This window comes from Saccostrea echinata, unplaced genomic scaffold, assembly GCF_033153115.1.
Source record: "Saccostrea echinata isolate AGI-Se365-2 ecotype Australia unplaced genomic scaffold, CSIRO_AGI_Sech_v1 ptg000029l, whole genome shotgun sequence".
Taxonomy (NCBI): domain Eukaryota; kingdom Metazoa; phylum Mollusca; class Bivalvia; order Ostreida; family Ostreidae; genus Saccostrea; species Saccostrea echinata.
The window spans coordinates 13,859,352-13,883,722 of NW_026889778.1; the positions used below are offsets into that span (position 1 = coordinate 13,859,352).

Genomic DNA, 24,371 nt, shown 5'->3' on the forward strand with positions numbered 1-24,371 from the left:
CAAAGATTTTTATAAAATTCACTTCCGGTCTCTTGTTTACCTGTCCTCAAAATTAGAATTTGATCTCACAATATTGCTCGGCAACAGTAAACGACTGAAGTCTAAAACTTTCAAGACTGATGGTCAGTCATCAGTTATATGAATCGTGAGAAAATCTTGTATAGCCGTTACTTCTGGTACTTCCGGTCGTGACCGGATGTGATGTAAAAAATGAATGGTTAACGTTAGCAAGTTGGATTTCCACGCTGACGACAAGGGTTAAATTTACAGAGTGTCTGAATTTCTTTTATCTCTTTTTCAGCTTGAACTTTCGTTTTTATTTTCAGAATCGGACGGAAGACCTCTCATTGCTCGCAATGAGTTTCTAGTTATTATTATTATTCTTTTTTTTTAGGCAAAATTTTGTGCACGCGATTTCTCGAAAACTATTCAATGAATTTCCTTGAAATTTTCAGGGATAAAAGGTCCTTATATGAATTTTATATAAAATTCCGTTTTTTGTTAAACTCGGTTCCAGTGCCAAGTTATGGACAATTTTCTGATTTTAAAATGCAATTTTGTCCGCGAGTGTTCTCAAGAATGGCTTAAGATATTAACTGGAGACTTGTAAGAGATGATAGAACATGATTTTTAGATTGGAGAGGGCACCTTTTCGTCTGTCGTCGGCACTTCCGGTCGCTTACGGAAGTGATCAAAGAAATCGTTAAATTTCAACTTTCATTTTTTAAATCAAATCTTACATCACTTTATTGCATCTCTTTTGTAGTTTTGAAATATGTTGGTCCCACCGGAAACAAATACGTCAACTTCCGGTTATAAGAGAAAAACTACATAATTTGAGTATTTTTCTTTCCCATTAATATCTATTGTAGATAAAGTATTTGGAATGAATTTTAAATATGTTATTCAGACAGCAAATGTCTAGAGTAACCTCAAACATCTTTCAAAAATTCACTTCCGGTCGCCTGTTTTTCTGTCCTCAAAATCAGAAGTTGTCTGAGCAAGATCTCGGAAACGGTAAGAGATTAAGACACCAGACTTATATGAGCAACAGACCTTAAGATGTAGCAAAAACCACTTGGGTTCAGAGCGTCAGCCGTCACTTCCGGTCGTCACAGGAAGTGATCAAAGAAATCGAAAATTTCAACTTTTCTTTTTTTATTTAAAAATTGCATCACTTTATTGCATCTTTTTTGCAGATTCGAAAGATGTTGGTCCCACCGGAAACAAAAACGACAACTTCCGGTTATAAGAGAAAAACTACAAAATTTGAGTATTTTATTTTCCTACAAATATTCTTTATAGATAACGTATTTGAAATGAATTTTAAATATGTTATTCAGACTGCAAAGTCTAGAGTAACCTTAAATATCTTTCAAAAATTCACTTCCGGTCGCGTGTTTTTCTGTCCTCAAAATGAAAAATTGTCTGAGCAAGATCTCAAAAACAGGTAAAAGATTAAAACACCAAATTCTTATGAGTAGCAGACCTTGAGGAGTAGGCAAAACCATTTTGGTTAAACGCGTCCGTCGTAACTTCCGGTCGTCAAAGGAAGTGATCAAAGAAATCAAAAATTTTAATTTTTCTTTTTTAAATTAAAGTTTGCATCACTTTATTGCATCTCTTTCGCTGTTTTGAAACATGTAAGATTGCACCGGAGACAAAAACGTCAACTTCCGGTTTTAGGTTTTAGGTGATAAACTACGTTACTTCGATATTTAACCTTCTCATAAATATTGCTTATCGATAAAGTACTTGAAATGTTTTTATGCATTTTGTAGATACTGCAAATGTACAGAGAAACGTCAGAGATTTTTTTCATAAAATTCACTTCCGGTCGCGTGTTTACCTGTCCTCAGAATTAGAATTTGTTCTCACAATATTGCTCGGCAACAGTAAACGACTGAAGTCTAAAACTTTCAGGACTGATAGTCAGTCATCAGTTTATTTGAATCGCGAGGAAGTCTTGTATCGCCGTTACTTCCGGTCGTGACAGGTAGTGATGCAAAAAAGTGAATGGTTAATGATTAGCACGTTGGATTTTCACCCTGACAACCAGGGTTAAATCTCCAGAGTGTCTGAATTTCTTATATCACCTTTCAGCTTGAATTTACGTTTTTACTTTGAAAATCGGACGGAAGACCTCTCATTGCTTGCAATGAGTTTCTAGTTAAGGTCTTCCGTTTCAGACGGAAGACCTTATAGTGATTCTACTGTTTCTTCTTTTTCTTTTTATTATTATTAAGGTCTTCCGTTTCAGACGGAAGACCTTATAGTGATTCTACTGTTTCTTCTTTTTCTTTTTATTATTATTATTATTTTTTTTTCCCTTTCTTGTTTTCACGATTTCTCAGAGATGGCTGGACGGATTTTCTTGAAATTTTCAGGGATAATAGAAAATGAAAATACCTACAAAAGTATCTTTGATTTTTTTCAAAATTCACTTCCGGTCGTCAGATATGTCCGGTTTCCGTTTTTTTCAGAAATATTTTGTCCGAGTCATATCTCAGAAACGGAAAGAGATTAAGACACCAAACTTATAGGAGTAATAGATCTTGAGGAGTAGGCAAATCCATTTGGGTTAAGAGCGTCAGACGTCACTTCCGGTCGTCATAGGAAGTGATCAAAGAAATCGAAAATTTCAACTTTTCTTTTTTGAATCTTTTCTTGCATCACAATATTGCATCTTATTTGTAATTTTTAAAAATGTAAGTCCCACCGGAAACAAAAACGACAACTTCCGGTTATAAGCGAAAAACTGCATAATTTGAGTATTTTACTTTCCCATAAATATTTTTTATAGATAACGTATTTGAACTGATTTTTGAATATGTCATCAAAACTGCAAATGTCTAGAGTAACGTCAAATATCTTTGTAAAATTCACTTCCGGTCGCGCGTTTAAATGTCCGCAAAATGAGAATTTGTCCGAGTAAGATCTCAAAAACGGTAAGAGATTTTGACACCAAACTTGTAGGAGTATTAGACCTTGAGGAGTAGACAAAACCATTTGGGTTAAGAGCGTCAGCCGTCACTTCCGGTCGTCACAGGAAGTGATCAAAGAAAAAAAAATCAACTTTTCTCTTTTTGAAAAAGACTTGCATTACATAATTGTATCTTTTTCACAGTTTCGATGTGTGTTGGTCCCACCCGAAACAAAAAATGACAACTTCCGGTTATAAGAGAAAAACTACATAATAGGAGTTTTTGATTTTCCTATACATATCGCTTATAGATAGAGTTCTTTAAATGATTTTTGTGTATGTTATTGAGACTACAGATGTCTAGAGTGACGTCAAACATCTTGGTAAAATTCACTGCCGGTCGCGTATTTTCCTGCCCTCAAAATGAGATTTTATTCCCCTTATTGCTCAGAACCAGTAAACGACTGAAGTCTAAAACTTTCAGGACTGATAGTCAGTCACCAGTTTTTCTACATCATGTGAAATTCGTACGTTGCCGTCACTTTCGGTCGTGACCGGAAGCGATGGAAAAAAGTGAATTTTCCAAGTTTTTTTTCTTTTTACAGAAATGTTTGGCTAATGCAGATTTTAGATAGACTATAACCATGCAAATTATTTTCACTGGAAGTGCCTGCCGAAAAATCGGAAGTTGTCTCAAACATGAGTAGTTATTCATGGAAACTTTTATGGATGATCAGTTGTGAATAATTTAGGTGTAGAATGAACATTTTATTTGTTTGGAGTAATTTCGGTCATGATGAAGTAAAAAAAAAAAACATAGAAAGTAAAGAGTTATTTCCGGGATTTCCTCAATGACCTTGACCTTTGACCTTGAACTTTAATGACCTTGACCTTTGACCAATAGGTCAGAATCAATAATTAATTTACTCCTCCCCCCCCCCCCAAAAAAAATCAGACCACTATCAGCCTAGAATATTTCTGTAAATCTCAAACAACACCTCGGATCGACATAAAATTTCGGGGTTTTGCAGAAGATACCTGAAAGAAAGTTTCCTGAAAATTTGACGATGAATCTCTGAAGTATATAGAAGTTATGAATGTTAACGGCAAACACTACATTTTTTTTCGTATCTGAAATTTAGGTGCCAATGAACATAAAAAGTAATTAAAGCTTTTCTCGGTTATATCTTCAATTTTTATGAATAGCAATCGATTCTCTTGATATGACATGATATTTTTACACCAAGCATTCTTGCTTTCTCTAGTATGTGGAATTTATTTCAATTTTATTTAGAATTAATATTAATAGAATGAATGTCGAAAACAGCGATTTTTTCCTAGCAAATAAATTTTCACGCTCTCATTGACACATTTTTCTTCCTAAAATGCATATCTGAAATTTTGATTCATGCTACTTACATTTAATTCAATCCACACAGAGATGCTTATTTTAATCTTACCTATTATTTCAGGATATTCAGTCACATCCGAACCCGATCCGAATTTTCATATATTTGTAAACAAAGTCTCGACACTGCAGTTCTAATGCATCATAGGCTCTGAATGATTAACTCAATGCATTCCAAATATAGACCAACTCAAATATTTTTTTAAACCGAAAATCTGCATTTGCATTATACACCAATCGTGTTTCTCAATTTATTCAATACTGATTACTACATTCCAAAACAAACAAAAGAGCACGTGCTTTTATTCCTAAACAATTAATATACTACCTCCATTTTCATCGGTATACTTGGTCTAGTGGTTAGCGCGCCTGCCTCACGAACCAAAGGTTTTGAGTTCGATCCCTGCTTGGAGAACGTTTCTTTTCTTTTCTTTTTTTTTTTTTTTTGGCATTTTCAGCTTTTCTTCAAACCAATTGACAAAAGAATCAATAAAACGGAAGACCTGTTATTGCCTAGGCAATAAGTATCTAGTATTCTTAATATTATTGTATAGACGAAATTTTGTAAAGGACTTTGTCCGCTCCATTTCTCCAGAAGAGCTTAAGATATGAAAGTTAACTCTGTCAAAAATCATAGATAATGACTTGTAGATGTCACCATGAACATTTTTTCCGTCGTCAATACTTCCGGTCGTCACAGGAAGTGGATTTAAAAGTCGATTTTTTCAATTTCTTCATCTTTCTAACTTCTTTTTTCTGTAATATTCACAGGGTATGTAAAGGCCCCTCTTTGAAGATTTTACGTATTGCCAGTTTCTTGATTTGATTAAGAAGGAATTAAATATCTTTAAATATCTTAGAATTTCTGAAAACGTAGGACCAACGTTTCTTAAACACTACAAAATATTGATTTTTTTGTCGTATATATAGTTTACGGGGACTGCTCGGGGCTCATTTGCTTACGATGAAGTGTAGACGTAACACTTCTCTGGTGATTGAGATAGGCCAGAAAAATCTTCCTGTTGCCATGGAAACAAGTTTATACTCAATAAAAATGGTTGAATATGGTATATATCATGTGTGCGCATTTTATTCACCCTTCTTTTTATTTTGTCAACTGTAGAAGACATTGTCATCTTTACAGACCCCCCCCCCTTCTCTTTTATTCTAATGAATGCAAATGTCGCTTTTATGTTTTGGATTATAAATAAAATGACCTTGACCTTCATATCACAAGCAACTCTTCTTGAAGTATTCAAAATAATAAGGCTTAATTCTTTCTACAAAATAATGGTAATTTACATATTTATGTTCAAGACACCCCCCCCCCCTTCCTCGAAGCAGCCAGGTGGAATAGGCAGATATAAAATATACAACTTATAAGGAACTTCTTAAGAGTGTCATTAATAAAATTCAGTTCCCCTGATGTGATTTGATATTTTGTTAACATTCATTCTTCTTCTGTTTCGTCTAAAGAATTTATAATTATTTTATTTAGAATTAATATATCTTTAGAAAGTAGCGATTGTCAGATGCATTCCTTAGCATTTTCTTGCATATCTATTACTTGCATATTAATAATTTCATTAAATAATATATATAAATATTAGAACTTCATTTCCATTGTTTTTATTAAATTCGTAAATCCTTGGATCCGCTCCTGCAGGTGCGCGAAAGCCTCATCACTACTGTTAACAAATTATTCATCGCGCCGAAAATGTTCATGATTCCGCTAAATTAAGAAAGTTTACACATAGTTTATCATCTCATAAACAAACAACACCCTATTCAATACAGAAATGCTCGAATTAAAGGGGAAAATTCAGGAATTGTTTTGCGTCAGCCATGTTTTGACGTGAACCTTACACGCCATTCTGTTATTAAGGTCTTCCGTTTCAGACGAAAGACCTTATAGTGATTCTACTGTTTCTTCTTTTTCTTTTTAAGGTCTTCCGTTTCAGACGGAAGACCTTATAGTGATTCAACTGTTTCTTCTTTTTCTTTTTATTATTATTAAGGTCTTCCGTTTCAGACGGAAGACCTTATAGTGATTCTACTGTTTCTTCTTTTTCTTTTTAAGGTCTTCCGTTTCAGACGGAAGACCTTATAGTGATTCTACTGTTTCTTCTTTTTCTTTTTATTATTATTATTTTTGTTCCCATTCTTGTTTTCACGATTTCTCAGAGATGGCTGGACGGATTTTCTTGAAATTTTCAGGGATAATAGAGAATGAAAATACCTACAAATGTATTTTTCATTTTTTTCAAAATTCACTTCCGGTCGTCAGATATGTCCGATTTCCGTTTTTTTCAGAAATATATTGTCCGAGTCATATCTCAGGAACGGTAAGAGATTAAGACACCAAACTTATATGAGTAATAGATCTTGAGGAGTAGGCAAATCCATTTGGGTTATGAGCGTCAACCGTCACTTCCGGTCGTAACAGGAAGTGATCAGAGAAATCGAAAATTTCAATTTTTCTCTTTTGAATTTTTTCTTTCATCACATTGTTGCATCTTATTTGTAGATTCGAAATATGTTGGTCCCACCAGAAACAAAAACGTCAACTCCCGGCTATAAGCGAAAAACTGCATAATTTGAGTATTTTACTTTCCCATAAATATTTTTTATAGATAACGTATTTGAACTGATTTTTGAATATGTTATCAAGACTGCAAATGTCTAGAGTAACGTCAAATATCTTTGTAAAATTCACTTCCGGTCGCGCGTTTAAATGTCCGCAAAATGAGAACTTGTCTGAGTGAGATCTCAGAAACTGTAAGAGATTTAGACACCAAACTTATAGGAGTATTAGACCTTAAAGAGTAGACAAAACTATTTGGTTAAGAGCGTCAGCCGTTACTTCCGGTCGTCACAGGATGTGATCAAAGAAATCAAAAATTTCAACTTTTCTCTTTTGGAATAAGACTTGCATCATATAATTGTATTTTTTTCACAGTTACGATATGTGCTGGTCCCATCGGAAACAAAAAACGACAACTTCCGGTTATAAGAGAAAAACTACAAAATAGATGTTTTGAATTTCCCCCAACATATCGCTTATAGATAGAGTTCTTTAAATGATATTTATATATGTTATTGAGACTTCAGATGTCTAGAGTGACGTGAAACATCTTAGTAAAATTCACTTCCTGTCGTGTGTTTTCTTGTCCTCAAAATGAAAAGTTATTTCAGCAAGATCTCGGAAACGGCATGAAAGTAAGACACCAAACTTATAGGAGTAAAAAAACTTGGTGAGAAGGCAAAACACATAGGGTAAAAAGCGTCAGCCGTCACTTCCAATCATCACAGGAAGTGATCGAAAAAATCGAAAATTTCAACTTTTCTTTTTAAAATTAAAACTTTCATCGATTTATTGCTTCCCTTTCGCTGTTTTGAAATATGTTAGATTCCACCGGAAACAAAAACTTTAAACTTCCGGTTTTAAGAGATAAACTACGTTATTTCTTGCTTTAACTTTCTCATAAATATCACTTATATACAAGTATTTGAAATGTTTTTTACATATGTTGTAGATACTGCAAAAGTCAAGAGAAAATTCAGAGATTTTTATTCAGTTCACTTCCGGTCGTGTGCTTTCCTGTCCTCAAAATTAGAATTTGTTCTCACAATTGTTCGACAACAGTAGAAGACTGAAGTCTAAAACTTTCAGGACTTATAGTCAGTCATCAGCTCATTTGTATCGTGTAAAGATCGTGTGTCGTCATTACTTCCGGTCGTGACAGGAAACGAAGCAAAAAAGTAATTTTTTAAGTTATTTTGTTTCTGCAAAAGTTTTATGCTAATACAGACGTTGGAAAAGAGATGTTGATGGAAACAGGAAGTAGTATAACGGAAGACCTTCTCATTACTAGTAATGAGTTTCTAGTATTCTTAATATTATTGTATAGACGAAATTTTGTTTTGAAAGAACTTTGTCCGCTCCATTTCTCCAGAACAGCTTAAGATATGAAAGTTAACTCTGTCAAATATCATAGATAATGACTTGTAGATGTCACCATGAACATTTTTTCCGTCGTCAATACTTCCGGTCGTCACAGAAAGTGGATTTAAAAGTCGATTTTTTCAATTTCTTCGTCTTCGTCTTTCTACCTTCTTTTTTCTGTAATATTCACAGGGTATGTAAAGGCCCCTCTTTGAAGATTTTACGTATTGCCAGTTTCTTGATTTGATTAAGAAGGAATTAAATATCTTAGAATTTCTGAAAACGTAGGACCAACGTTTCTTAAACACTACAAAATATTGATTTTTTTGTCGTATATATAGTATACGGGGACTGCTCAAGGCTCATTCGCTAAGGATGAAGTGTAGAGGTAACACTTCTCTGGTGATTGAGATAGGCCAGAAAAATCTTCCTGTTGCCATGGAAACATGTTTATATTAAATAAAAGTGGTAGAATATGATATATATTATGTGTGAGCATTTTATTCACCCCTCTTTTATTTTGTCAACTGTAGAAGACATTGTCATCTTTACAGACCCCCCCCCCCCCTTCTCTTTTATTGTAATGAATGCAAATGTCGCTTTTATGTTTTGGATTATAAATGGAATGACCTTGACCTTCATATCACAAGCAACTCTTCTTGAAGTTTTCAAAATGATAAGGCTTAATTCTTTCTACAAAATAATTGTAATTTACATATTTATGTTCTAGACCCCCCCCCCCAACCCCAATCGAAGCAGCCAGGTGGAATAGGCTTATATAAAATATACAACTTATAAGGAACTTCTTAAGAGTGTCATTAATAAAATTCAGTTCCCCTGATGTGATTTGATATTTTGCTACCATTCATTCTTCTTCTGTTTCGTCTAAAGAATTTATAATTATTTTATTTAGAATTAATTTATCTTTAGAAAGTAGCGATTGTCAGCTGCATTCCTTAGCATTTTCTTGTATATCTATTACTTGCATATTAATAATTTCATTAAATAACATATATAAGTATTAGAACTTCATTTCCATCGTTTTTATTAAATTCGTAAATCCTTGGATCCGCTCCTGCAGGTGCGCGAAAGCCTCATCACTACTGTAAACAAATTATTCATCACGCCGAAAATGTTCATGATTCCGCTAAACTAAGAAAGTTTACACATAGTTTATCATCTCATAAACAAACATCACCCTCTCCAATACAGAAATGCTCGAATTGAAGGGGAAAATTCAGGAATTGTTTTGCGTCAGCCATGTTTTGACGTGAACCTTACACGCCATTCTCTTATTAAGGTCTTCCGTTTCAGACGGAAGACCTTATAGTGATTCTACTGTTTCTTCTTTTTCTTTTTATTAGGTCTTCCGTTCACAACGGAAGACCTATAGTGATTGTATTGTTTCTTTTAATTAAGTCTTCCGTTCACAACGGAAGACTTATAGTGATTGTATTGTTTCTTTTTATTATTATTATTATTAAGTCTTCCGTTCACAACGGAAGACTTATAGTGATTGTATTGTTTCTTTTTATTATTATTATTATTATTATTATTCCTCCCAAATTTTGTGAGCGCGATTACTCAGAGATGGTTGGATAGATTTTCACAATTTTTCACATGATAGTAGGCTGATATATGAAGTTTATATAAAATTCCGTTTTTTGAAAAATTCACTTCCGGTTAGAAGTTACGGCCGAATTTCCAATTTTTAAATGGACTTTTGTCCGGAATTTTTCTCGGAAACGGTTTGAGGTAAAGATGTGAAATTTACAGGAGTATTAGATCATGACATTTTCTTTGCTTCGAAGTTGTTTTCGTGTGTTTCCGGTACTTCCTGTCCGAACCGGAAGTGAATTTGTGTTTGGTCAATTTTCAACTTTTTTGTTTTTTAATATTTTTTCAAGATATTATTATGTATAACAGAGGTTATTCTACAAATACTAAATATATAATTTGTTTTAAAATTGGATTGCGCATTTTCTGGATTTTAGGTACCGTCATTTTCCCCATTTACCTAGTGTGTATACAATGGGCAAAGAAAGATAACTCTGACTTGTAAGTGAGAATAGAACTTTCGAGATAAAGGCGGAAATAGTATCGATGACGTCAGAGACATATACACTCTCCATATCAAAAATATTTAGACGTTCCATATATATGCACTCTTCTAAATGTAAGAGTAAGTTGGTTACCGCTTCCAGTGCATGTATAGTTTAAAGTTGCCAATGTAGTGTAAGTCTGTATTGACAGTTAATTGATTTACACATGAATATATCTAAAAAAAAATAATATATATGCTAGGTACCTAATTCAAGTAAATATATTATAAGCACTGAATATACATTTATAGTGATGGACAGGCATGCGATTTTATCTATCTCGTATAGTAAGTTCAGAATACGATAGTTATAAACTTTCTATAATGTAGACGATTTATTATTCTCTATGATTTGAATGCGAAATTATCCCGATTTCCGAGTTTTATTTTCGATATTAAAAAAATATTACATACATTCAAAAAGGAATTGAGCGATAGAAAATTGTAATACAGTACGGTTTTAAAGCCTTTATAAATAAATTGATATCTGCCACTTAAAAGAAAGAAAATCAATCTATAGATTAGATTTGGTTATTACATGTATATTTGATAAAAAGTTAAATTATTTATGACATATGATCTATACTCTATATACCCAAGGAATTATAAAAGATGTGAAAAGACGATTCTTGGATTCTTGTGAAATACTCAAAGAGTTAAAAAAAATATGTGGAAACGCGATTCTGTGTGAAATAATGGTACGCTATATGTTTCTTTTGAAAAAAAAAACATGATAAAAAAATTGCACAGGTCTCTTGATATGTGGGATAAGTATACCTGAATGAACACAGTTTTATGCAATGATATATAATTATGTACATGCAACTGACGTCCGTACTTTTCCTTATAATTCATAAAACATAAAACTATCTAATTCCTTTGAAGCCTCCTCCCCCCCCCCCGTCTTGATTAATATTTGGAGACGTTCGTGCAGCTAGGCATTTGAATTATATATTCGTTTTAGATTTAAATCTGGAACATGTGAATATAATTACCATTTACATGTATACAGAATTTCATATTCTATAATGGTAGATTTGTCATTATGAAATGTTCAATTTACGTCTGAGAGAGAGAAAGAGAGAGAGGGGGGAGAGAGAGATTCCCTCTTAATCCCGATCCTCCTATCCATTTACATAGACCAAAAATTAGTTCTATATCGGTCACACCCATTCTTTATTAAATGTTTTCTGATTTCATAGTCAGTCATGGTCACATCCTGTATATTTTTCAGCTTAAAAAGTATCACACGAAGTGCACGTGTGTTGACCTGTCAATCAAAATCACTTGACGCTGTATGCAATGCAATTACATAGCCTGAGTTTGAAATGATCTTGAAGTACGATCTTTAAGTAAATCTGATGCAACAAACTTGTAAAAAAAATAGAATAAAATAAAAAATAAAATATCTCGGTATTATGAACTTCGATTGTGGGACGTGGAGACCGGTCCTTGGGATGAGATCGTATAAATCGAGGTCCCTTGTCGCAGAAGGTGCTGGCATAAAAAAGATTCCCCACTGCTCAATTGCGATAAGTGCCAAAGTATAGGACAAAAATTTGCAGTCTCCACCGGCGAGTGGTGGCGTCTCCATGTGAGTGAAAAATTCAAAAATTCTGGAGAGGGACGTTAAACAACATATGTATAATCAATCAATCAATCAATCGATTGCTGAAGAATTGCTGTAAATGAATAATCTGTCTTATAGGTATGCTGTCAAATCTTGATATTATAACTTTACAAAATTCAGTGAATTTACGTTTAGTGTGATACTAACTTAATTCATTATATTTTTTTATAACACCATCACAATTATGTTAAAATATACACACAATGAAGTTTATGATAGTACGGTGTTCGTTCGTCTGTTTGTTTGTCTTAGAAATGATTGCATACAATTTTTTTTTTAAATTGCTAATGATATACGTTTATCTCTTATAGGTGCCAAATGTATTATACAAGATTGATAATGAAAATCAAAGTACCTTAAGTACTGAAAGGACTTTTTTCCAGTTATTTTTTTCTTTCACAGTAAATATGATATGTATGTTTTTTACACAGAAAAAAAGCAAATTCTTACAGATTTAGAAGAACGGAAGACTTTTTTGTTGCCATGGCAACAAGAGTCTAGTTATTATTATTATTATTCCTCCCAAATTTTGTGAGCGCGATTACTCAGAGATGGTTGGATAGATTTTCACAATTTTTCACATGATAGTAGGCTGATATATGAAGTTTATATAAAATTCCGTTTTTTGAAAAATTCACTTCCGGTCCGAAGTTACGGCCGAATTTCCAATTTTTAAATGGACTTTTGTCCGGAATTTTTCTCGGAAACGGTTTGAGGTAAAGATGTGAAATTTACAGGGGTATTAGATCATGACATTCTCTTTGTTTCGAAGTTGTTTTCGTGTGTTTCCGGTACTTACTGTCCGAACCGGAAGTGAACTTGTGTTTGGTCAATTTTCAACTTTTTTGTTTTTTAATATTTTTTCAAGATATTATTATGTATAACAGAGGTTATTCTACAAATACTAAATATATAATTTGTTTTGAAATCAGATTCCACATTTTGCAGATTTTCGGTACCCTCATTTTCCCTATTTACCTAGTGTGTAGACAATGGGCAAAGAAAGATAACTCTGACTTGTAAGTGAGAATAGAACTTTCGAGATAAAGGCGGAAATAGTATCGATGACGTCAGAGACATATACACTCTCCATATCAAAATATTTAGACGTTCTATATTCACTCTTCAAAATTTAAGAGGACGTTGGTTACCGCTTCCAGTGCATGTAAAGTTTGAAGTTGCCAGTGTAGTGTAAGTCTGTATTGACAGTTAATTGATTTACACATGAATATATCTAAAAAAAATTAATATATATATATGCTAGGTAGCTAATTCAAGTAAATATATTATAAACACTGAATATACATTTATAGTGATGGACAGGCATGCAGTTTTATCTATTTCGTATATTAAGTTCAGAATACGATAGTTATAAGCCTTCTATAATGCAGACGATTTATTATTCTCTATGATCTGAATGCGAAATTATCCCGATTTCCGAGTTTTACTTTCGATATCAAAAAATATTACATACACTCAAAAAAGGAATTAAGCGATAGAAAATTGTAATACAGTACTGTTTTAAAGCCTTTATAAATAAATTGATATCTGCCACTGAAAAGAAATAAAATCAATCTATAGATTAGATTTGGTTATTACATATATATTTGATAAAAGGTTAAATTATTTATGACACATGATCTATACTCTATATACCCAAGGAATTATAAAAGATGTGAAAAGGCGATTCTTGGGTTCTTGTGAAATACTCAAAGAGTTAAAGAGTGTGTGAAATAATGGTACGCTATATGTTTCTTTTGGAAAAAAAAAACATGAGAAAAAAAATGTACAAGTCTGTTGATATGTGGGATAAGTATATCTGAATGAACACAATTTTATGCAATGATATATAATCATGTACATGCAACTGACGTCCGTACTTTTCCTTGTAATTCATAAAATTATCTAATTCCTTTGAAGCCCCCCTCCTCCCCCCCCCCCCCCCCCCGTCTTGAATTTGAATTATATATTCGTTTTAGATTTAAATCTGGAACATGTGAATAACATTACCATTTACATGTATACAGAATTTCATATTTTATAATTATGAAATGTTCAATTTACATGTCTGAGAGAGAGAGAGAGGAGAGATTCCCTCTTAATCCCGATCCAGACCAAAAATTAGTTCTTTATCGGTCACACCCATTCTTTATTAGATGTTTTCTGATTTCATAGTCAGTCATGGTCACATCCTGTATATTTTTCAGCTTAAAAAGTATCACACGAAGTGCACGTGTGTTGACCTGTCAATCAAAATCACTTGACGCTGTATGCACTGCAATTAAGTAGCCTGAGTTCGAAATGATCTTGAAGTATGATCTTTAAGTAAATCTGCTGCAACACACTTGTGAAAAAAATAGAATAAAATAAAAAATAAAATATCTCGGTATTATGAACTTCGATTGTGGGACGTGGAGACCGGTCCTTTGGATGAGATCGTATAAATCGAGGTCCCTTGTCGCAGAAGATGCTGGCATAAAAAAGATTCCCCACTGCTCAATTGCGATAAATGCCAAAGTATAGGACAAATATTTACAGTCTCCACCGGCGAGTGGTGGCGTCTCCATGTGAGTGAAAAATTCTGGAGAGGGACATTAAACAACATACGTATAATCAATCAATCAATCGATTGCTGAAGAATTACTGTAATTGAATAATTTGTCTTATAGGTATGTTGTCAAATCTTGATATTATAACTTTACAAAACTCAGTGACTTTACGTTTAATGTGATACTAAATTAATTCATTATATTTTTTTATAACACCATCACAATTATGCCAAAACATACACACAGTGAAGTTTATGATAGTACGGTGTTCGTTCGTCTGTTTGTTTGTCTTAGAAATGATTGCAAACATTTTTTTTTTTTTTTAAATTGCAAATGATATACGTATATCTCTTATAGGTGCCAAATGTATTATACAAGATTGATAATGAAAATCAAAGAACCTTAAGTAATGAAAGGACTTTTTTCCAGTTATTTTTTTCTTTCACAGTAAATATGATATGTATGTTTTTTACACAGAAAAAAGCAAATTCTTACAGATTTAGAAGAACGGAAGACTTTTTTGTTGCCATGGCAACAAGAGTCTAGTTATTATTATTATTATTCCTCCCAAATTTTGTGAGCGCGATTACTCAGAGATGTTTCAATAGATTTTAACAATTTTTCACTGGATAATAGGTTGATATGTGAAGTTTATATAAAATTCCGTTTTTTGAAAAATTCACTTCCGGTCCGAAGTTACGGCCGTATTTTAAATCTTAAAATGCACTTTTGTCCGGTGTTTTTCTCAGAAGCGGTTTGATGTAAAGATGTGAAATTCACAGGAATATTAGATCATGACATTCTCTTTGTTTCTACGTGTTTTTTGTTTGTTTCCGGCACTTCCTGTCCAAACCGGAAGTGAATTTGTGTTTCGGTCAATTTTTGACTTTTTTGTTTTTTAATATTTTTTCAAGATATTGTTAGACATAACAGAGATAGGTCCATAAGTGCCAAATATATAATTTGTTTTGAAATCAGATCACCCGTTTTGTAGATTTCAGCTACTTTCGTTTTGCTTAAAAAAATCAAAGTACTGAAAGTACTGAAAGGGCATTTCTTACTTAAACTTACATGAAGGTTATGTTTACGTTTCTCTGCATGCAAAAACCAATACATACAGTATCATTTATAAAGAATGAAGACGACATTTAATTGCAATAAAAATCAAAGTACCTGAAGTACTGAGGGGACTGTTTTAGATACCCACCTTTTTCTAACTACAGGCGTGTTTTCTGTACATAAAAATCAATGCGTACAATAAGCTACCTATGGAAGCTATTTTCATTAGCCAAAAAAAATCAAAGTACCGTAATTACTGAAATATATTTACTATTCTTATTTACTTTGACTTATATATAGATGTTTCTCTAAAAGCAAAATTCAGTTCAAACACTGCATGTATTATAATTTGTCATGTTTATATATAAGGACGGTGGATACTATCATTTTTGTAGTGAAAATCAAAGTACTATAAGAAGTGACAGGTTGTTTTCTCGATATCCCCCCATTTAACTTTTAAATTTAAAAATAGTTTAGATATGCTTCTACTAATGAAAAAAAAAACATGCATACAATATCATATATAAGGACAACAGATACATTCATTTTTGCAGTAAAAATCAATGGACTGCAAGTACCGAAAGGACAAATTTTAGATTCTTTACAACTTAATTATTACAGACTGTACACGTTTCTCTACGGAAAAAAAAAAAAAACAAACAAACAAACAAAACAAAACAATGTAAACGGTATCATATAGGAACGGAAGACCTTTTTGTTGCCATGGCAACAAGAGTCTAGTTATTATTATTTTTGTTCCCCTTTTCTTTTCGGACGATTTCTCGGAGATGGCTGGATGGATTTTCTTGAAATTTTCAGGGATAATAGAGAATGAAAATACCTACAAATGCATCTTTCATTTTTTTCAAAATTCACTTCCGGTCGTCAGATATGTCCGATTTATGTTTTTTTTCAGAAATATTTTGTCCGAGTCATATCTCAGAAACGGTAAGATATTAAGACACCAAACTTACATGAGTAATAGATCTTGAGGAGTAGGCAAATCCATTTGGGTTAAGATCATCAGTCGTCACTTCCGGTAGTCACAGGAAGTGATCAAAGAAATCGAAAATTTCATCTTTTCTTTTTTGAATATTTTTTTGCATCACCTTATTGCATCTCATTTGTAGTTTCGAAATATGTTGGTCCCACCGGAAACAAAAACGTCAACTTCCGGCTATAAGCGAAAAACTGCATAATTTGAGTATTTTACTTTCCCATAAATATTTTTTATAGACAATGTATTTGAACTGATTTTTGAATATGTTATCAAGACTGCAAATGTCTAGAGTAACGTCAAATATCTTTGTAAAATTCACTTCCGGTAGCGCGTTTAAATGTCCACAAAATGAGAACTTGTCCCAGTGATATCTCAGAAACGGTAAGAGATTTAGACACCAAACTTATAGGAGTATTAGACCTTGAGAAGTAGACAAAACCATTTGGGTTAAAAGCGTTAGTCGTCACTTCCGGTTGTCACAGATAGTGATCAAAGAAATCAAAAATTTCAACTTTTCTCTTTTGGAATAAGACTTGCATCATATAATTGTATCTTTTTCACAGTTACGATATGTGTTGGTCCCACCGGAAACAAAAAACGACAACTTCCGGTTATAAGAGAAAAACTACATAGTAGGGTATTTAATTTTCCGATACATATCGCCTATAGATAGAGTTCTTATAATGATTTTTATATATGTTATTGAGACTGCAGATGTCTAGAGTGATGTGAAATATCTTAGTAAAATTCACTTCCGGTCGCGTGTTTTCTTGTCCTCAAAATGAAAAGTTATTTCAGCGAGATCTCGGAAACGGCATGAAAGTAAGACACCAAACTTATAGGAGTAATACAACTTGGTGAGAAGGCAAACCACATAGGGTTAAAAACGTCAGTCGTCACTTCCGATGATCACAGGAAGTGATCGAAGAAAACAAAAATTTCAACTTTTCTTTTTTAAAACTAAAACTTTCATCACTTTATTGCTTCCCTTTCGCTGTTTTGAAATATGTTAGATTCCACCGGGAAAAAAAACTTTAAACTTCCGGTTTTAAGAGATAAACTACGTTATTTCGTGGTTTAACTTTCTCATAAATATCACTTATAGATAAGTATTTGAAATGTTTTTTACATATGCTGTAGATACTGCAAAAGTCAAGAGAAAATTTTTATTCACTTCACTTTCGGTCGCGTGTTTTCCTGTCTTCAAAATTAGAATTTGTTCTCACAATTGTTCGGCAACAGTAAAAGACTGAAGTCTAAAACTTTGAGGACTTATAGTCAGTCATCAGTTCATTTGCTTCGTGTAAAAATCGTGTGTCGTCATTACTTCCGATCGTGACAGGAAACGAAGCAAAAAAGTATTTTTTAACTTATTTTGTTTTTACATAAGTTTTAGGCTAATACCGACGTTGGAAAAGACATGTTCATGCAAACAGGAAGTAGTATAACGGAAGACCTTCTCATTACTAGTAATGAGTTTCTAGTTATTATTATTATTTTTTTTTTTCTACTTTCTTCTCCGGTACTTTTTTGTCCGCGAGTGTTCTCATAGAACCACTCATCCGATTGACATGAAACCTTTTTAGGGTTAATAGGCATGTTGTGTAGGTGTTCGGAACAAAGGTCATTTTGCGCGCACATGCATGCACGTGCGCGCGCGTGCAATGAGTGAAATGACTGATATACTTGATGAAGCCGTAACTTTGATATTTCTTGATGAATTGCTTTGAAACTCAAAATATAAAGATACATTAGTAGTCTAGACAAGATAACATGGTCAAATTAGCGTGAACTCACGCGCATGCACGTGTGCTCTTCTCTGATTGGCTGATACAAAAATCTCAATAATTTCCTTGTTTTTTGACAAAATACTTTGAAATTTAGAATATAAGTATATATTATAAGGTGCTACAACATGTTATATAGGAAATTTCTTGAAAACACGCGCATGCAGGTGTGCTGCAATCTGATTGGTTGAAACTTTAAATGTCTATAACTCCCTTGGTTTTCAACAAAACAGGATGAAATTTATGACATGGATAGGCACATAGAGCTCCTACATTATAATACTATCAAAATTGAATGCAAGGACCTGCATGTGCGTATGCTGAATTCTGATTGGCTAATACTTAAAGGGTTACATCTCTCTTATTTTTCAATGAAATTCTTTAATATTTAACACAACTGTATGTATTGTGAGACACTATAAGAAAATTAAAGTGAAAAATGTAGAAAACATGTGCAAGCACATGCGCTGAAATTTGATTGGCTAATACCCATATGGCTATATCGGAGTAGTTTTCCAATGAAATACCCTTAAAAATAAAGTGTCCATCTATATTGCAAAAGTATTCTCTAATTTTTTAAGCTTGTAGAAAATGGGGCATCATAAGGGATTTGGGGAGCCGTTTGGGGAACATCTGTAACGGTTCCCGTTACAATTAGCACTAGTTAGATGTTGGTTTAGTCCATTAGACGTTCGGGGAACACACCGTCACACCGACTATAGCTGTCCTTCATCCGAGACCGATATTTCTCCGCATGAGGGACTTGGATAAGTATCTTAATAACAACAAGGTCACGTCAATACTTATGTTACGGTCGGATTTCTGGTCCCTGGATGTTGGGCATTGTTTACGAATAGTAAATTGAAAGTAAATTGGTTCTTATTTTCGAGACAAAATTTTTTGCATCTCAATTTCCGAGCCATTTAAGGGTCAAGGTGTCGATCATTTACACATTATCATTCTCGTATCCAAGAATGCCTCTTCTTGAGAAATTAAACAAATCAGTTTTGTTAAGAGGTACAGAGGATGCCGAACATTTTTTTATGTAAATAATGTTGAACTAAATATAATAACGTGTACTTACACCACCGAACTGCTAAATCAATATTTGAAAAGAAGCTGACTTAGTTTTAGATGTGATTAATAATCCAAAAAAAATTTGCTACATGTAAATACACGTATCTATAAGTATTGAATGACTGTAAATAAACCATTTGATAATTATGTACTTGTCCATTAAATGATCCAAGGCTCCTGGTACGCTCGGGGGAGGGAGGAAATAGTCTTATGCTGTACTTTTGAAATGTAATTTTTTATTTAGATGCCCCCCCCCACCCAGCCCACACCGACCTTTTGTTGCTGTAAGGTCGAACTCTGGCAAAGTCCAGCATTTGAACCCCCACCCCCACCCCCATACACCACCACCACCACCTCCATTCACGAAATAGGATTTTCTGTGAGAAGTATTTTGGAGGTTAATTCCCCCCCCCCCCTTAAAACAATTGTTACGGGCCTGGTCCCAAACCATGGCAAGTTGTGATGAGAAAAGTGAACATACTATTTATATTTTTGGACAATCTCTAGATTTCTTTAAGCTCTGTATTTTTCACAGATTTTAACATTTGTCCTTTGCTTTTCACGATCAAGCCCAATACTGAATAAACTGATTTCTCACAGTATGACCAATAATGTCTCTTGTAGGATAAGATGTATTTTTTTAAAGAAATTTTCTCTAGTCAGGTCCGTAGGAAGCAATTTCAGTTTTTTTTTTTTTTTTTGGGGGGGGGGGGCACTATCAACTACCAAAAATTCCCTGACAAGCAAAAAAAAAAAAAGGTCGTCAGACGTTTTAATTGAGGGGGCACAAACATATAGTAGCTATGTTTTCTATAGTATTCTATATATCGTCAAAATTACTGGGGGGGGGGGGGGCATTCCTACGGCTGTGCTAGTTGATGCACACAAAAATATCACATACCGGTAAGAGTCAAAGTGCCGAATTATATATACGCTGAATGCAGTACACGTAAATGAACTAGAGTTATCTTTCTTTTCATGTACATGTACATTGTAACAGCGTATCCACAAAAAAGACGAGAAAACATTGATGTAACCATCAATTGAATAAAGTAAACAATGGAAAGGGGTCTTGATCATCAAACCGCTTCGATATGTGTGAAAAAGGCATGCGTCTAAATGATGGAGACGATAGTCGAGAATATTTTGAAAACTTATAGACGGATGAAAATCGAACAAAAACGATACCCTTTTAAACTTTATCAATTCCTAAAGTAAATATTGGCTGCATAAAATATAATCTGAAACCAGACACATGCATCACCTATTTTCAAAAATGTCTTTCACTTAAAGAATATAAAACATGAACTGTGTAAAGTACTTTTTTACGTTTTTATGCGATAAGTAAAATTCGATGTTCTAAAAAAAGGGACCTGTCGTTTTTTCGATAGTAAATGATAAGCAACTTTATATATTAAATATGAAAAACGTATATATTTTTACAGATTCACTTTATGGAAGTAAATATATTGTATATCTCGTAATTTATAAAGGGAAAGAACATTCTGATTAACAATCTTTTTAATGTTTAGAATGTTTAGAAAACCTTTAATTCTGAATAACTTCTCCCACCTTAATCCCCATATACCAACACTTAAACTTATATGTATAGAGCAGCCCTGTCCTCCGGGCTGCAATAACTTTCCATGAAACTGGAACTTGTTTCTCATTTCCTAAATCCCAGCAAACCAAAGATTTCTGGAGATTCAAATGAAACATGATGGAGATGCAGGATCTTTTTCTTTATTCTATGATTACTGAATCAGGAGCCGCGGGCTTGAGAAAATTTTTTTCTCGGTAACACAAATAAGTGTGCCAAATGTATCTATCTTAGTCATTTTTTTTTTTCAAACCTACAACATTTAAACATTGATTGTATTGATTTGAAATGCAGTCGTAGTTTGTTTTTTTATCATATAAATAAATTATTACAAAAGCAAATGTATGAAAAAATCTACATGTTTTAGGCTTGAAAACAACCACATCGCCATGCCAGAACACATGGGCACCCACGTAGACGCTCCGGTTCATACTTTCAAGGGTACTTGGAGGACACATCAAATCCCGATTGAAAAATTGTATGGACCTGGAGTTATTATAAATGTTAAAACCAAGGTCGAGAGCAATCCAGATTACAGGTGATATTCTATGAATTCATGTAGGACTTGGGGGGGGGGGGGGTCATTCATGACCCATATATTCAAGGTGTCTGCATAGCCCAGCAATTCATCTGACCGACGAGACATTCCTTAGGAATTTTAAAAGTCAGTATTTCTGCGTGCACGGTTTAACGTTCCATATGTAACAAATAATGCATGTAGTTGATGGTAAAAAATTGAAAATTTTCATGCACTCTCGAAAATCATTGTCAACCCTCGGTTGCGCCTCGGTTTACAGCACTCTAACCTGGTTTTCTTTGAGTGAAAATTTTCAATGTTATCTTCAACTACATCCAATATTAACATAGGAATACCTGTATGAGTCGTCACCAAATAATGTTAACAAATTGCTAGGAGGGCGTTAATTCATCATTCAGAGGGTAACCGTTTTTTTAAACAAATATTTCTCGACGAATATAACTCAGTTTATTTAAATGATAGTATATTAATATGATCTTCTTTCTTTGAAGAGTTTCCACAGACGATCTTTTGAAATACGAGGACAAATACGGAGAAATTCCTAGGCATGCCGTTATTATAATGAACTCGGGTTGGACTCACAAATACCCTAACAAAACTCTAGTCTTTGGGACCACAGATCTTCAAGATTCCTCTACATACCACTTTCCTAGCTGGCATGAAGAAGCTGTCACGTGGTTGATAAATAAGAGACAGGTCAACGCCATTGGGGTGGACACTCCCTCTACTGATTACGGACAGTCCAGAACATTGCCCTGTCACGTGATCATTGGCAAAAATAACGTGGTAGGGATTGAGAATGTTGCAAATCTGGATAACATTCCAGAAAGCGGAAGCACTATTTACGTTCCGGTTGTGAAGATTTATGACGGAAGTGGCGGACCTGCGCGTCTTTTCGGGACATACGATGACGATCCGGACAAAACAAACGCAGCATCTACAGCTTTATGCTCCATCGTCTACACATACTCTTTGATCATCGCTTTTCTTGTCAAATTTTAAATGCGAAAATATGCTTTTATAGAAGGGAACAATTGATTTTTATGCCCCCGGATCGAAAAGTCCCGGGGCATATTGTTTTTGTCCTGTCTGTCTGTTTGTCTTTGTCCGTTTGTCTGTCTGTCTGTTGTCAACTTTAACCTTGCTTATAACTTTTGATTGGTTGGAGGTATGACTTTCATATTTCACATGTATATTCCTTGTGACAAGACCTTTCTTTGGGTACCATCATATTTGACCTTTTGACCTTGTCCTTGGAGTTTGACCCACTTTTGCAAAATTTTATGAGACTTTAACCTTGGCCATAACTTCTGAACAGTTGGTGCTTGGGATTTCAAACTTCACATGTGTATTACTTGTGACAAGACCTTCCTCTGGATATCAACCTCTTTGACCCTTTGACCTTGACCTAGGAGTTTGACCTACTTTTGAAAAATTTTAACCTTGGCCATAACTTTTGAATGGTTGATGCTAGGGCTTTCATACTTCACATATGTAATCCTTGTGACATCTCCTTCCTTTGGATACCAACCACTTTGACCCTTTGACCTTGACATAGGAGTTCGACCTACTTTTGAAAAACTTTAACCTTGGCCATAACTTTTGAATGGTTGGTGCTAGGGCCTTCCTTTGGATACCAACCACTTTGACCCTTTGACCTTGACATAGGAGTTTGACCTACTTTTGAAAAACTTTAACCTTGGCCATAACTTTTGAATGGTTGGTGCTAGGGCTTTCATACTTCACATATGTAATCCTTGTGACAAGACCTTCCTTTGGATACCAACCACTTTGACCTTGACGTATTACTTACTTTTAAAAAACTTTAACCTTCGCCATAACTTTTGCACAGTTGCAGCTAGGTCTTTCAAATTTCATAGGTATATTCCTCGAGACAAGACCTTTCTTTGGGTACCAACATTTTTTATCTTTTGGCCTGGATTTTGACTAGCATTTGAGAAACTTGAACCTTCGCCATAAGCTGCCATACGGGGGCATCAGTGTTTCACAAACACATCTTGTTTTTTCTTTAATCTACTTTATGTTTTATATTTGCAAGATAAAATGAAAGTTTTGATCTACATTTTGTAAAATGTTTTATGACCAATACGGTTCTCGTATACTTACAGGTCGTGTTAATATAGTTTTTGACGGCACGTATAACAGAATGCTAGGAAATGAGACTATTTCAACGTGCTCAGATGGACATTGGTCATCTATTTCCAATTTACTGGCATTGTCGTCTGTTCCAGTAATATGCATTTTATATTCAGTGTATCGTTAAACCGACCTCAGCTTACGAGCCTCGTAAAATCCTCCTCTTATATAGAACTACACATGCTTCAATAATGGAAGGTTTGAAGTTAACTCGTGCGAATGATCTTGAGTTCTGAGAGGAGGGTCTGTCATCAGTATCTTCTTTCAAGGGGAAAGTTTATAGATGGAAGCGGAAGGTCAATGAGGCGAAACAGCCGGCGAAAAATAATGAAGTCGTTCCTGATAATTTGATCAAGTGCTTCAAGAAAGCAGTTATATCTTTATATGTATCCAAATTTAACTAAAAACTTTCGTTCCAATTGGATGCACTGTGAACTGGAACGCTCTTTCTCAACTTTTAGAAGAACTATAACGTATCGCTAAATAAATGTACATATATTGAGCTGCTTGTTTTTGTTATATTAATTTAGACTGAGCATGGTTCAAGCGCCTTAAAATGATTTTAGAATATTAATGGGGAATGGTTGTTCGATAAA

General features: G+C 33.9%; 1 protein-coding gene across 1 annotated transcript in view; it reads left to right on the forward strand.

Moving 5' to 3' along the window:
• The window catches only part of LOC133194529 (isatin hydrolase-like), a 133,793-nt gene extending 110,098 nt beyond the window's left edge, over positions 1 to 23,695 (forward strand). Inside the window, exons 2-3 of the mRNA XM_061330474.1 lie at positions 21,448 to 21,618; positions 22,110 to 23,695. Coding sequence (XP_061186458.1) covers positions 21,448 to 21,618; positions 22,110 to 22,620 — 682 coding nt within the window. The 3' untranslated portion in view covers positions 22,621 to 23,695. The remainder of the gene's footprint in view (positions 1 to 21,447; positions 21,619 to 22,109) is intronic.
• Positions 23,696 to 24,371: the final 676 nt, after the last annotated feature.